The sequence below is a fragment of the Talaromyces stipitatus genome, genomic scaffold, assembly GCF_000003125.1.
Source record: "Talaromyces stipitatus ATCC 10500 scf_1105507295523 genomic scaffold, whole genome shotgun sequence".
NCBI lineage: Eukaryota > Fungi > Ascomycota > Eurotiomycetes > Eurotiales > Trichocomaceae > Talaromyces > Talaromyces stipitatus.
Window position 1 is genome coordinate 1,381,127 of NW_002990113.1, and position 14,514 is coordinate 1,395,640.

The following is a 14,514-nucleotide window of genomic DNA, read 5'->3' on the forward strand; positions in this document are numbered from 1 at the left end:
CTCATATGTGCATCGCGGGACAGATAGTCAACGTATGTCCGCGGAACCCAGTCGTCATCAGGTTGTCTGTTGTCCTTGTCTAGAAGCATGGCTGCATGGACTGGACGAGACAGGAGAGAGAAAAGAAAACAAGAAAAAAGGTTCGGATGCTCCCGCTCTCCCGGAGTGGGGATATCTCCATTTTGGGCCAATAGATGGGCAGTATATACTACGCATGAGAAATGAAGTTCTGGTCTATTGTTCATTGTTTGTGAATATAATAATACATGGTGAGTCCCAATTCCTGGTTTTTCAGGAATGCATGCAGACGTTACTCCCTCGGCGAAAGTATGATGTTATCAATCAAACGCACCGCGATCCTATCGTCACCAACCCCTAGCTTTTCGCCTGCTTGGGCTTCTTCAATAGGCAACATCTTCACCGCGCCACTCAAAATAGCTCCTCGGCTAGCATCAATGGTATCAACCTCATCAAGCGTCTCGGGGTCGGCAAGGGAGATGTAATCCACTTCAAAGAGTGCCCGCTCTGATGGCTTCAGCCCCTTCTGTTCCAATAATTTGCTATCCGCAATTTTCTTCGCAGCTGCTAGTATGTCCTGTCGGGAATGCTTGCCATCATTGTAAGCTTTCTCAGCGGCCCGCAGCGCCTGGGAAAGCACGAGACCGACGGCTCTTCGGCGACTGCCTAAATATACGTTCCGCGAACTCATGGCCAGTCCATCCGGTTGGCGAACGGTGGGCCCAATGCGCACATCCGTGTCAATATGGAAGTCTTTAACCATACGTTTGATTATAACGCATTGTTGCACATCCTTCTGACCGAAGTACACCCTGTGTGGCTTGACAATATTGAACAGTTTGGTGCAGACTGTCGCAACACCTCTAAAAAACACAGGGCGGGAAGCTCCCTCTAATTTGGTAGCCAAGGGCGTTATCGTAACAAAAGATCCATGTCCATTGATTTCCGACGAAGGAGGCAGCGTTGGGTACATCACTTTTCCCGTGGGCGCAAAAATCGCTGTGATGCTACCTGCCTCGGAGCCATTGCCCAAACTTCCTCCCCGCTTCAATTCGGCATTGAGCTTTTCGAGTTTTTCCAAGTCGGCTTCCCATGTCCGCGGATAACTGGACAAGTCCTCATTCACACCAAACTGAGTTGGGTTCACGTATATGCTCACAAAGATATCCGAATTTTCCGCAGCAGCTTGTCGTATAAGGGACAAATGACCTTCATGGAGGGCGCCCATCGTAGGAACTAAACCGACTGTGCGCAGTGACTGTTGCAACTGACGCCGTCGGTCACGAAGAGAGGCGATATCGCGGAATACCTCGAAGGAGGATGTGTGAAGGGGTTTTGTACCGCCATTCCGGAAGATATTGGCGGTGGCAGCTTCTAATCGTCAATGTCAGCGACGGCATCAATATTTGTAGGAAATGCACTTGGTATTTAATTTACTTTGCAATGCCACCCGGGGGTAAATAAACATGCTTCACACTATTTCTAGACTCTGATACATATGGCCTGGAAAGATATAGAGATAAGACGTTGTATTGGTCGATTTGCGCGGGGTAGCAAGACAGCTGGGAGCAGCTCTGATAGCGTACACTTTGCGAGGATGGAGTGTCAAAAGAGTCATAAGAATAACGATCTCCCAATTCTTATGACACGGCTCAATATATAGTCAATTAATCAGGAATTGACAGGTAGAGTCACAAGAAACCATAAGGCAACCATCGCAAAAAAGAAAGCGAAAGCTTGAAAGCTCCAGCCAATCGCCTGCCCGCTATCTAGTCACGTGATGTACTTCGCCGCGCCGAGGTCCCAATTTCTCCGCATAGCGTTGGGGGATCGCTGGCCGGGGTCAACAGAGAGCTACTAAAACCAGTATGTCGACAGGCCAACGGGTGTTTCAATCAAACTTTGGCGACCAGAACTTTGTTATGACGGGTGCCCGTGCTATTGATGTGTGTGACCTGTAACCTGTTCTTTGACTGTTTGTTTGTTTCCCTGCTGCCGTCTACATGGATATACCCTTAGTCTTCCCTCACCGACTACTCTGAGTGCACCGCCCTGCAATTCATCGACCGCAGCGAACATGTCATCTAAAAAAGATGCCATTGAAGCCGGCCAGACAGCGCCTGATCTGGAGATTGTCGGAGACCAGGTGACACTTCACCCTTCCGGATTCACAGGCGGCTCCGACAGCCAAGAAAACAATGGCATCACCGAGCGAAATCTGGTGCGACACATGGCACGATTCCGCGAAAATCCGTTTGATTTCTTGCGCGAAGTCAGTTTGTTCGTTTCAGGGACAGGATGGCGTGCATACGACTCGGTGATAGGTCAGCCGATATACTACCCAGGCTATTCGGACAATATCAAGCGTTTGATCGTGGAGAGTCCTTTGCTTCGAAACAAAGTGACAGAATTGGCGGAGGCTAGGCTTCAGGTTGAACAATCGGAAGGGCTGTATGGCGACACACCAGACGCGGTGGGGAAAGCGAGAGCGCGCCGGAAAACCGAGATTGTACAAAGCTTGCGAGATGTCGTGGAGAGTATGATGGATAATATGATTTGCAAAATGGATAGCAATGCATTTATCCGTAGCGCATACTATATTGCCACCCAGCTCCTGACCCGAGCGTACCACCAGGGTAAGCAGTTTCCCCCTTTTTTTTCATGTAGCAATCGCATTGCTAATCTGGCTGAAGGTATACACGTGTCTAGTGAGGAAGTTCTCCGGTTACGGTCCGTTGCACAAGCTGCAGCGGAAAAGAAACAATCAATTGTATTTTTACCCAATCATAAATCGCACGTCGACTACGTTTCTTTGCAAGTGATCTGCTACCGACTTGGGATAGCACTGCCAATTGTGGTAGCTGGAGATAATCTCAACATTCCCGTTGTCGGGCCGTTTCTGCAGCATGCAGGTGAGAATACACTCTTCGGTGCTCTCTATCGAACAACAGTGTACTGAGAGTCATTGGACTATAGGTGCCATGTGGATTCGCCGCAGTTTTGGCGATGATCAATTGTATTCCACATTAGTGCAGACGTACATCGATGTCTTGCTACAGCAAGGTCACAATTTTGAGTGCTTCATTGAAGGGGGCCGGTCACGTACAGGGAAATTGCTTTCCCCCAAGTTCGGCATCCTGAATTTCATCCTGGACAGTCTGTTGTCCGGCCGTGTCAAGGATACCATTATATGTCCTGTAAGCACACAATATGACAAAGTGATTGAAACAGAGTACGTTCTCCGTTTGAATTTGAGAGACCATTACACTAATCAACATGCAGATCCTATATCAGCGAGCTCCTAGGCCAGCCCAAGCAAAAAGAGAATTTGGCCAACTTTCTCTCACAGTCTTCTGTTCTATCATTGAAGCTTGGGCGAGTTGACGTCCGCTTTCACGAACCATGGAGCCTTAAAGAGTTTCTTGTACAACAATTACAACGCATTCAAGTTACCCAAGCTTTGGGTTCTAACATTACATTAAGCTACTCTGAACGAGGACGCGTTCTACGCGCCTTGGGCTATAGAGTTCTGTCAGACATCAATGATGTTTCCGTGATGATGCCTACGGCATTGGTTGGCACGGTCTTATTAACCCTCCGAGGACGAGGTGTTGGTAAAGCGGAATTGGTCCGCCGTGTAGAATGGCTCAGTGAACGAGTTCGCGCAAAGGGGGGTCGTGTGGCACACTTTTACCGTGCTCCCACCTCTCAAGTCGTTGATCGTGCATTGGAAGTTCTAGGCCCCAAGCTGGTTGGTGAAGTCACTGGTCTTGCAGAACCGACCTATTATGCTGTGGACCGATTCCAACTCTCGTTCTATCGCAATATGACGATCCACTTGTTTATACCCGAAGCTCTGGTTTCCGCTGCAATGTATACAAAGGTGAAGCAAGGGGGTGGTCCGGCGAATCAGGATATTACATATGAGGCTCTACTCGACCAGGTCACTTTCCTTTCTCAAGTACGTTTCCTTGCTAGTATTTTGCAATCTTGAAGCACTATATTGACTTGGACAGCTCTTCCGAGGCGAGTTCATTTTCCCGCCAGAAGGTCTGATAGCAAATCTAGAAAAATCTCTCTCTGGACTTGAAAAAGACGATGTCATCAAGATAACCAGGAATGCGGCTGGTACTCCTACAGCAGTCGGTCTCAGTGATGCTGAGCGACAATGTGGAAGAGAGAACTTTGATTTCTACTGCTTTTTAATCTGGCCATTCATCGAAGCTACATGGCTCGGTGCTGTTTCATTAATGGGTCTCACGCCGCCACTGAATGGGCCGTCTGACATTTGGGTGGGTTTGAACAAAGCTCAGGATAGTGCACAACTAGTAAGTTCATTTTTGCATTATCGGTAAGAATCATCGATGATTAATCGTCGTTCCACAGCTTGGGAAAACACTCTACCATCAAGGCGACCTCTCCTATTTCGAAGCTGTGAACAAGGAGTCGTTGAAAAATGCCTATCAAAGATTTGCAGAGGAAGGAATGATTCTAATTGCGCGAAGCAAGGATCAACCCAAAACCCCTGCCACAATGAGGCTTGCTCCAGAGTGGACGCCACAACGCGATCCGGAGACAGGGAGGCTGTCTGATCGTGGTAGACTGTGGGATTTCACAGAGAAGATTGCTCAATCAAGGCGCGAAGGGTGAGTACCTTCTTTTATCCTCTTTCTTTTGCTTGGCATTAATGTTTCCTGGTGCAGTAAAAACCGTCGAGATGGAGCAACGGTCTCCTCCCGTGTACTCATCATGACCGACACCGTGGGCCGACAACTATTCCAAAGTGCAGCCCGAGCTGCCGAGACAGAAGTCAATGTCTCAACACGCAAAGCCCGAAGAACCGCAATTGCGGAGAGGGCAAATTTGTAAAACAGTCGAGATGACAAAGTGGGCGGAAGTCGTGTTATATATGCAAGATTTTCCCATTGTCTGTTCCCGTCGCTATTTGTGAAACGCCGCCAGCTTACGATTGGCTATTATTGTTGCGAATACCCTTAGTTTACTTATTTTTGTACGTATTATTATCGATGTTGGCACTTGTGCTGAAGCCCAGCTCGTATTTAATTACTCAGTCTATCTACTTGATTAGGGTGCAATGGAGCATTGGGTGTTTCGCCAACAGTCTTGACTCTTGACATTCAGTCAGACTCCAGACAAGCTGAAATATCATTCTTATCGTCGATCCCCTTAAAATGAACAGACGCTATACCATGGCTAATTGAAATGGGTTGGGCACTCGGATCTGGGGCCAAGAGTGGACAGCGCGGAGCATCCTGGCCGCTGTCAGGCCCTACAGGCTCTACGACTCGCCATTTAGAGGTTACTAAGACTTGCAATTAACCTCCTCATGGAGTGCGGCGCCCCCGCTTATCTGAGCCCTATATTGCTGTTGTCGGATATCAGTACGGCAAGTTTTTGACGGAATAAGTTCCTATGTATTGGAATATTCTGGAGCAAAAACAAGTCCAATATACCTCAGGGTAGTTGTTAATTCGAATGCATATCGTGCATATACTCGGCCACCCAGAAACTCCTGTTCCTGATTAGGTACCACATGTGTAGTCTGCAGTGTATGCGAATTACGATCTTAGTGGCTCCTGTTATACAGCAACACTGGAGTAGACTTTGAACGTGTAAGTATTTTCTGCGTTTCTTTGAATACGTTCTTGGTCCCTCGCTATACAGTCCCGATAAGGTTCTTATTTACTCTAACCAAACTAGCCCTAAGGTCGTGCACGCAGCACGATAAGCCCGAATCACTACACCCAAACAGGAAATAATTTCCTAATACGATAAGCGATAAGCCTTGAATTGAAAGCTCCCATACATTTTGGCTTGACTTTTCATTGTTATTCGATCAATTACTCAATGGACTGTAAGGATAGGCGAGCTCTTATCAGGATTTGGAATCTTGGCCCATCAATCAATGGACGCTGGTGGGAGGAACCGTTCTAGCTTCAGGTTATGGCTTCGTTGCCAAGACAGCTAGGTATATGATACCAGCAGTCTGAGAGTATGTTATAGATAAAGCTCCGGTCTATAACCTTGAAACCCGGGGAATTGCTTGGTCGTAATTGTTGGTATATAGCTATATAGTCGTGTTGCTGCCCTGGTCGTACCCAGTCTTGCATATCTTGTCAACATCTGGGCAGCCAGCGACGTAGTGACATTGTCCAGAAAATTGAGAATATTCAAACATGGCTGAACCTGTACGTTCCTTCCAATCCTTCCAAATCTTCCAATTCGCTGAATACTAACATCAGAAAAGCCGGCATTCAATGCCTCCATCCCAAACGGCGGCAACTCATTAGAAGTAGACGTCAACGCTCAATATGCCGGCTACGAATTCAATTACTCCTACATCGTCTTTTGCGGGTTCATCGTCTGGCTAATCATTCCGGGCATTGGGTTACTCTACGGTGGTCTTGCGCGTAGAAAGTCTGCATTAGCGCTTCTTTTTCAGTCGTTGATGGTTGTCGCTGTGTATGTCTTCCTCTCACACACCTGGCCATTTTACACTCTACCGAAGAAGATGATCTAATTGATTGTTAGGACTACATTTCAATGGATGTTTTGGGGATATTCATTGGCTTTTAGTCGAGATGCTGGCCCGTTCATTGGTAGTCTTACTAATTTTGGAATGAAGCATGTTCTGGCTGCGCCATCGCCAGGTTCGAATGTGCTTCCGGAAATTGTTTATTGTCTTTATCAACTGCTCTTTTGCGCTTGCACGGTACGTTTAGTCTTTCCTGGGAGATTGCTCCTAATTTCAAATGATGCTGACGTTAACTGTCGCAGGTCATGATCGTTGTTGGCGGCGCTTTCGAACGAGGAAACATCATCCCCTCCCTCATATTCAGTTTCTTCTGGGCCACCATCGTCTACTGCCCTATCGCCTGCTGGACGTGGAACAGTAATGGCTGGCTATATAAGCTCCCATCTCTGGACTTTGCCGGTGGTGGTCCAGTGCATATCTCTTCTGGGTGGGCAGCACTCGCTTATGCGTTTGTTCTTGGAAAACGCAAGCATCATGGAGAACATACGCATGGAAAGCCTCACAACACGACATTGGTCTTTCTAGGCACTGTGTTGATTTGGTTCGGGTGGTTTGGATTCAACGTGAGTTACCTACCTATCTGCGAATCTCGTAGGTTAGAATAGTTAGACTAATATGTTGGTATAGGGAGGCTCCGCACTCAATGCATCAATCAGAGCCATGCTTGCAGCCTTCAACACCAACACCGCCGCCTGCACTGGTGTCATCGGCTGGGTGCTGGTAGACTACATCCGCAACAGAGGTAAATTCTCCGTCGTGGGTGCATGCGAAGGTGCCATCGCAGGTCTCGTAGGCATCACCCCTGCAGCCGGTTACGTCTCCGTCTGGCTTGCAGCGGTTATTGGCTTTATAACCGCAGTAATTTGCGCATCTCTTCAAAACATAAATGATTGGATGCACATCGATGACGGCATGGAAGTCTTCAAACTGCACGGTATTGGCGGAATATGTGGTGCCTTTATGACTGGTATTTTCGCGACATCTTCCATCTCCGCTCTGGACGGTGTTTCGGTTTATCCCGGCGGTATAGATGGGAACGGTAAACAGGTTTATTTGCAACTTGCTGAAATCGCGGCTATTTCGGGGTACTCGTTTACCGTCTCGTGTATCTTGTTGTATATTCTCAAGTTTATCCCCGGCATGAACTTAAGAGTGGAGGAAGAGGCGGAGATGATTGGTTTGGATAAGGCGCAGTTCGTAGATGAGCAGATCGGAGATTGGAGTATGTTTGATACTGTCCCCGGGGTCATGGGGAAGAATAATGAGTCGTCCGGTGCGATGGTTACGCCTATGCCGAAGCATGAGTCTCCGGAGACGGCTTGAGGTCCCTCTAGTGGTTTATTTGGCTTTGGGCGGTATGTCGAGATCATTTACATGGGATAGACGGTTATAAACTCTAGGCTCGATTCTTAATAGACTGTGTCACGTTTGGAACTGCACTTCTCATCCGACATGTAGGAATGTCCCTGCATCTTCTCCACGCCCGAATTGAGTCATGTGCCGAGTATATTTACAAATTCGATCTGCCCTCATATCCAGCCACAAAATGGCCACTCTTGATATCAAGAGGACCAGCAAGAAGATCCTTAGCCTCCTTTTGGAAAGCCTGGAAATGTGCCGAGGTAGTATGAGCCTTGTGTGCTTCTTCACTGGTGTATCTATTGCCACAAACACTGTCAGCGATACTCTCATAATCCATTGCTATGAAACAAATGTTTAAACATACTTTTCAATCATCACAAGTTGGTCTTGACCCTTTTCGTTCTTTGTCCGGAAGCAAAAGTATCTCAAGACATCGGGTTCGCTTTTTTGGACCTCGGCAGCTAAGCCTTTTAATGTCTCGATGGCCTGTCGGAGAAAGACTCAGTCGATTAATTCTATTGTTCTTTTGCAGACAGGTAGTTTTTGACTTACCTGTTGGATTTTGCCATCTTGGACGGTGATGGTAGCCACCAAATGGACAATCTCTGACGAAGACATGATGTTTAATGACGACTCTGTCGGGTATACGGTATGATAGGTAGTTGGGCTATTTTGCAGAAATATTTGAGTCAAATCGAAAGATCAATTTACGAATATCTTCTTATATAAGTCATATGAAATGATCATCGGAATTCCTTGCGAATGCATGAGGCAACTCTAAACAATAAAAGTATTATTAATCATTTACTTGGTAATTCCTCGTCCCACTGACGCCCTCCCGAGGTCGGGAGTGAGTATCGAGGTATGTATTTCAACCTTGGGAGTCTCCATTTCTTCGATATTACTCGATCATTAGGTATAAGGTGGAGTTCCCGGCTTTGCCGATAATTGTCGACTCTCATGGCGGGATTTAGTCCTGATCAAGGCTCCTCTGCCGTCTTAAACCTGGGTGCGGTTCAATTTGTATAACCCTAGAGTTTCAACACTCAGCCCCTTAACTTTGTAGACCTTTTCAACACTAGGCGAGAAGGACATGTACCTTGACAGCAATGCTAAATTCTCACTAGCAATGGCGGTTGAAATTGCAGACTCAAATAGATCATGATGTTACTGTAAGCCAATGAGATATCCAAGGATTTTACTTAGTGGGGCTCGTCCTTTTCAGCTCTGAAGCGCTTGAGTCGATCTTACGAGTTTATTTCGTCCGGACAGGAGTGCGTAACTTGAATATAAACGTCTTGAGGTAGTAGGATATATGGGAGTTGAAGTAATTGATTACATTTGTGCAACCTTCGCGTTCAGGCGACAGCGTACGGCAGATTTAGGGTACGGCGAAATTCCTATACAATCGCCATTCGCCAACATGATTCTCTACTTTTTTTGTACTCCATTCGTCCTATTTGTAATTTTTCGTACCTATAATCTCATTAAAAACTACAATGACGCCCGCCAGTATGGTCTGCCAATAATCCTCATACCAGTCTCATTCGAAGATACATGGTGGATGATCCTCCGTCCACTCTTCTCCTGGGTCGAACATCTCCCCCTGGGACTCGGCAACTGGTATGTTTACACAGAAATGGGCTGGCCAACAGTCGACGGCGACCGAACAACCAAAAGACTAGGCGAGAATTTTGTACTCTGTTCACCAACCAGCAATCAAATCATAACCTGTTACCCTCCTGGAGCTGAGTGCATCTACAAGAATCATAGTAAATGGCATTTCCCACCGGCCCAGTCTCAGATATTTGCCTTTTACGGTCAGAATGTTTCTTCCACGATTGGTTTGGATTGGCAGCGACATCGAAAGACCACCACGGCAGCATTCAATGAGTATTTTACGCAGGAGGTGTGGGATGAGTCGACTAAACAAGTTGAGGAACGAGACTTGGAGGAAGAAAGAGATCGGAAGCTAGACCGGATCCGATCTACATTTGATGTATTGGCAATGAATGTGCTAGCGGTCGTTGGATTTGGTCAAGAGCGTCTGGTGAATGCGGCGACTGCTGGTCATAAACAGTCTTTGATGCAATGTCTGGGATCCATACTCCAACATATCCTTCTGACGGCCATATTCAATAGCCTCAAAGCGCCGGATTTCCTGCTTCCGAAAGTACTTCAGCAGTCGAAGTTATCTGTCGCCGAGTTCAAGCTATATATGCAGGAATTGGTGCTTCAACAAATGAAGAAATCTTCGTCCAGCAAGCAAAGAGCGTCACCCAACTCTTCTGGAGGCCATGGTCAATGCCAACGAGGCTGAGAAACAACAGTTACAAAAGACAACTGGTCGGCCTTCGTACCTGACTGAATCGGAGCTTCATGGTAATTTGTTTGTGTTCAATCTGGCTGGCTATGAAACAACGGCATCGTCTATGACGTTTGCCTTGTCGTTTCTGGCGTCGAATCCAGATATTCAGAGTTGGATTATGGAAGAAATCAACCGATATTACACTCCGCAGACCAGCCGGAAGGAGTACGCAGCTACATTCCCCAAACTTGTCCGGTGTATGGCACTGATGTATGAAACCCTTCGTCTCGCAAGTCCTGCCCCATTACTCGTTCGAGGTCCTTCATCCCCTCAAGAACTCCCCATCATCACACCCAGCGGCGAAGAGAGAATCTTTACTGTGAATCCGGGTACACTTGTCGGCGGCCATTTCTACGGCGGACACTTGTCCCCGCGTTGGGGTCCAGATGCACATGTATTTAACCCTAGACGCTTCAGGTGTTGTGCGTCAAAAGTATTTCAATGTTAGTACGCATTTGAAGAAGCCTGTAGAGGGAGGCGTGCGGTTTGTACGACGATATAGTTAGTTGGAGTTGGTGGGATATGATTGGTCAGCTGCAGCCTAGTCACGTGGCGCCCCTGACATAAGAAAGATTGTCTGGCGGAGTGACAATTTGAAATCTATTTTCGTTCCGCGTGCGCCGGTGCAGCTCCCTTATTCTTACTCCCAATGCTCTCTCATCAATAAGATCTATATTTGTCTACGGATAGTCCGAAGGGCCCTGAAACGAGAATGATGACACCGGAGTATTTTTTTCTGTTATCTGTACGGAGTAGACGTCATCGATGAAACCCCCATCTGGTGTGCAGCAATTGGTGGCGCCTCCTTAGCTTTTTTTTAGTGCGGATTGCTTATATCGCTTGTCTTAATTGTCTGTGTCTCAGTCGGTGGGTGTCATGAGTATCTCGCAATGCCGAAGGGTTGCAGTGAGAGGACAATCTGTAGATCACCGACAGTGCGTCCTCTGTTGCAGTACATACTATGTAGTAGTACATAGTAGAAGAGGAGAGAAGTGAAGCGAGGATCAATACAATCTGTAACGAAGACGTACCGAACTGTACTATAGTAGTTGTAATATTACAGACGACGTATGCTCCCGCCTCAGCAGCCAATCAAAATCGCCCGGATGGGCCGTTTGCGGACGTCCAGTTCCTGACCAATCAGCCACGACGCGCACTGTCTCAGTCTTCACTCCTTCTCTTTCTGTCTGTCACGATACTCTTTCTCAAACCACCTGGTGTCGCCTGTCGTCGCCCATTTAATATTAATTTGGTCTTAGACGAAGCTGAAACGATCTACAGTACTTCATACCTTCATACCAGGTATCCGTCCTCACCCTCGCTTTGCTGCTATCTATTACCCCGTACTTTTGTTTCGATCGATCGAAAGGGTCACCCTCTCCGCAACACTCGTTTCTCCTCGAATCTATCTTTCGCAATCGCTCCTCGCTATCTGTTTTTGCTGGTCCTTGTGGATACAGCCTCATTTCGAAGTCAAGAAAAGAACAACAGAGATTGTTACCACTCGCTCAGCCTGTTATCGCCTCTGCCTCTGCCGACCTTCAGTGACTCCGCTATCATATAAGATGAACAGGCCCTATTAATACTTTAATATCTCCAAATGGGAAAATGTGCGTTTCAACCAATCCCTCAACTGGTATATCACTGCTGACACTTTCTCAGGGCGATATGGCGTGATCCTGGACGCTGGCTCGTCTGTATGTTCTCACTTTCGCAGAGACGGTGTATTTGCCCCATTCGCTAACACTTATAGGGGACGCGTGTACATATTTATCGATGGCTTAATAATTTTAAAGCGCGACAGAGCGATGATCTGCAAAAGTTGAGATCGCTCCCTGAAATCAAAACCAAGGAGGAATGGACGAAGAAAATCAAGCCTGGTACGACCGCCTTGCCTACACCATTATCAGCGTACACTTATTGACTGCCGCCAGGTATTTCGACGTTCGCCGATAAACCAGAACGTGTCGGTTCTGACCACTTGGATGAATTATTGCAACATGCACTCGATGTCGTGCCGGAAACCGCTGTCAAAGATACGCCCGTCTTTCTCCTTGCCACCGCTGGCATGCGCTTGTTGAGCGATGCACAGCGAGCCCAGATCCTAAACGAAGTGTGCTCGTATTTCCGATCTAACTCGGGTTTCCTACTGCCCGAGTGTGATATTCATATACAAGTTATACCTGGAGAAACGGAAGGTCTGTATGGATGGATTGCCGCAAACTACTTGCTGGGAAGTTTTGATTCCCCAGAGGACCACGCCCACGGAAAAGATCATCATACATACGGTTTCCTCGATATGGGAGGCGCGTCTGCCCAAATTGCTTTCGTTCCAAACGCTACGGAAACCGAAAAACATGCCAATGACCTCAAGCTTTTGAGGCTACGAAATGTCGATGGCTCGACTCAGGAGTTCCGGATCTTCGTCACTTCATGGTTGGAGTATGGTGTCCGTGAAGCACGACGTCGCTTCGTTGCAGCTATACAAGAATCAGTTGGCTCGACTGATGTCAATGAATATCCGGATCCTTGTCTACCACGAGGATTGCGAACGACACTCGATGGGGCGATAGTGGATGAGTCGCTCGAGGAGCCGCATTTGTTGGGCACAGGCCGGTTTGATGAGTGCTTACGCCAGACATATCCATTGCTCGATAAAGATGCCCCCTGCGCAGACGAACCTTGTTTGTTACATGGCATTCATGTTCCGGCAATTGACTTTGATGTCAATCATTTCGTTGGTATCAGCGAATATTGGCATACTACGCACGAGATCTTCGAGATGGGATACAAGGATAAAGCTTATGATTTCAATACCTACCAGCAACGAGTAAGCGCATTCTGTTCACAAGACTGGGGGTCCATCAACCTAGGCATAGCCGAGTCCCGATGGGGTTCGAAAGTTGATGCTTCCAAAGCACAAGAGGTCTGCTTCAAAGCCTCGTGGATCATCAATATGCTCCACAGTGGCATTGGCATCCCGCGAGTTGGGATTGAGAATATTGGTGCTTCTGCCCACAACGGCACTAAGGAAGTTTTGCAACACGGCAAGGAAAAGGGGTACCTTGATCCATTCCAAGCTATCCACAAGATTGACTCCACAGAAGTCAGCTGGACACTTGGTAAAGTCGTGCTATATGCTTCATCTCAGGTTCCGGCTGTTGAGCCGGATGCTCTTCCTGTTGGGTTTGGCAGCAACGAACCAGGAATTCCTGTCGATTTCCAATATCCTAGCGTTGAGCTTGTTCCTGGACCTGGGCCCGTGGCAGAAGAGAGTGAAAGCTGGCACGATGCATTATTCGGTGGAGAATCCCCTCGACGAATCCCAGGACTGCTCCTGTTTGTGCTCATCATCGTTATTGCATTATTCTTCCTCTGCGGCCGTACCCGTCGCTCAAGGTTATATATCAAAATGCAGAACATGTTCAAACGTGGCGGAGCGAGGATGCGCCGCAAATATCCTGGAAAGCTGTCATTCATCGGACGCAATGGCCCATCTTATGAGCGAGTCTTGGAAGATGGTGCAGCTCAGTTTGAACTTGCTGAAGCAGACACTGACAGCGATGACGATGGTTATGCAGCCGACTCGGATGGTATCAGTCCGGCCCACTCTAAGCGCAATTCATACAAAGGGTCAGCAACCGGTTCACAAACACCAGGCCTCAAATTTGAGTTTGACAACATGTCATCAAGTAGTATAGGATTGGGAATTGCCCCAGCTAATGTCTTGGATCGACAAGGCCTAGTTGTGAGAACTGAGAGTCGAGAACATCTCGTCCCCACAGCAACTCAAGGAAGTCGGTCTCGTACCGTGAGTCCAACAAGAGGGCGAAAGTCGCCGATGCTGAAGCCTGTGACTGACGAGTAATGAAGACATCTGCGTGCTTGCACATAGTGGTTGTCTATGATAATACGATAAAGTGGTTTTCATATATCTTTCTGGCGTTATACGGTCCCTACCGGGTTCTTTGACTAGGATTCTGATACTTTCGATTCTCGAGCACATCTCTCTGAGAGGTACTGCTTTTTGAAGTTCTTGTAGAAATAGATACTTTACAATCATATAATTCTGAAGAAGAGTTATTGATAAAATAGATTACTAAGTTAACTACGTAACTTATCATTGAATAAACTGATGTAAGTATACGTATTGGTATTGGGGTTATTCTCATCACGTGTTACAATACATAAAAAGGCTAGAGCTTGGACA

At 47.2% G+C, this 14,514-nt stretch overlaps 6 protein-coding genes across 6 annotated transcripts; 4 read left to right on the forward strand and 2 right to left on the reverse strand.

Annotated features, from left to right (window-relative positions):
• Positions 1-81: 81 nt before the first annotated feature.
• Positions 82-1,728, reverse strand: TSTA_064260 (pantoate--beta-alanine ligase). Its single transcript, XM_002340303.1, has 2 exons — positions 1,456-1,728; positions 82-1,392 (listed from the first exon to the last, which is right to left on the reverse strand). The coding sequence occupies exons 1-2, from the start codon at positions 1,484-1,486 to the stop codon at positions 311-313; spliced, it is 1,113 nt and encodes a 370-aa protein (XP_002340344.1). The 5' UTR covers positions 1,487-1,728; the 3' UTR covers positions 82-310.
• A 367-nt stretch (positions 1,729-2,095) lies between these two features.
• TSTA_064270 (acyltransferase, putative) lies at positions 2,096-5,200 on the forward strand (the record flags this gene model as incomplete). The annotated part of the gene is made up of 7 exons (XM_002340304.1): positions 2,096-2,654; positions 2,712-2,930; positions 2,995-3,250; positions 3,301-3,979; positions 4,035-4,346; positions 4,405-4,664; positions 4,722-5,200. The coding sequence occupies 7 exons, from the start codon at positions 2,096-2,098 to the stop codon at positions 4,885-4,887; spliced, it is 2,451 nt and encodes an 816-aa protein (XP_002340345.1). The 3' UTR covers positions 4,888-5,200.
• Positions 5,201-6,215: 1,015 nt separating this feature from the next.
• TSTA_064280 (ammonium transporter MepA) lies at positions 6,216-7,897 on the forward strand (the record flags this gene model as incomplete). Its single annotated transcript, XM_002340305.1, has 5 exons — positions 6,216-6,227; positions 6,287-6,501; positions 6,571-6,751; positions 6,817-7,137; positions 7,202-7,897. 5 exons carry the CDS (start codon positions 6,216-6,218, stop codon positions 7,895-7,897), a joined length of 1,425 nt encoding a protein of 474 aa, XP_002340346.1.
• Positions 7,898-7,980: 83 nt separating this feature from the next.
• TSTA_064290 (antibiotic biosynthesis monooxygenase, putative) lies at positions 7,981-8,712 on the reverse strand. Its single transcript, XM_002340306.1, has 3 exons — positions 8,489-8,712; positions 8,301-8,422; positions 7,981-8,232 (listed from the first exon to the last, which is right to left on the reverse strand). Exons 1-3 carry the CDS (start codon positions 8,552-8,554, stop codon positions 8,085-8,087), a joined length of 336 nt encoding a protein of 111 aa, XP_002340347.1. The 5' UTR covers positions 8,555-8,712; the 3' UTR covers positions 7,981-8,084.
• A 647-nt stretch (positions 8,713-9,359) lies between these two features.
• TSTA_064300 (cytochrome P450, putative) lies at positions 9,360-10,810 on the forward strand (the record flags this gene model as incomplete). Its single annotated transcript, XM_002340307.1, has 3 exons — positions 9,360-10,126; positions 10,185-10,698; positions 10,766-10,810. The coding sequence occupies 3 exons, from the start codon at positions 9,360-9,362 to the stop codon at positions 10,808-10,810; spliced, it is 1,326 nt and encodes a 441-aa protein (XP_002340348.1).
• A 1,067-nt stretch (positions 10,811-11,877) lies between these two features.
• On the forward strand, positions 11,878-14,384 carry TSTA_064310 (nucleoside diphosphatase (Ynd1), putative). Its single transcript, XM_002340308.1, has 4 exons — positions 11,878-11,914; positions 11,967-12,001; positions 12,058-12,184; positions 12,239-14,384. Exons 1-4 carry the CDS (start codon positions 11,905-11,907, stop codon positions 14,170-14,172), a joined length of 2,106 nt encoding a protein of 701 aa, XP_002340349.1. The 5' UTR covers positions 11,878-11,904; the 3' UTR covers positions 14,173-14,384.
• Positions 14,385-14,514: the final 130 nt, after the last annotated feature.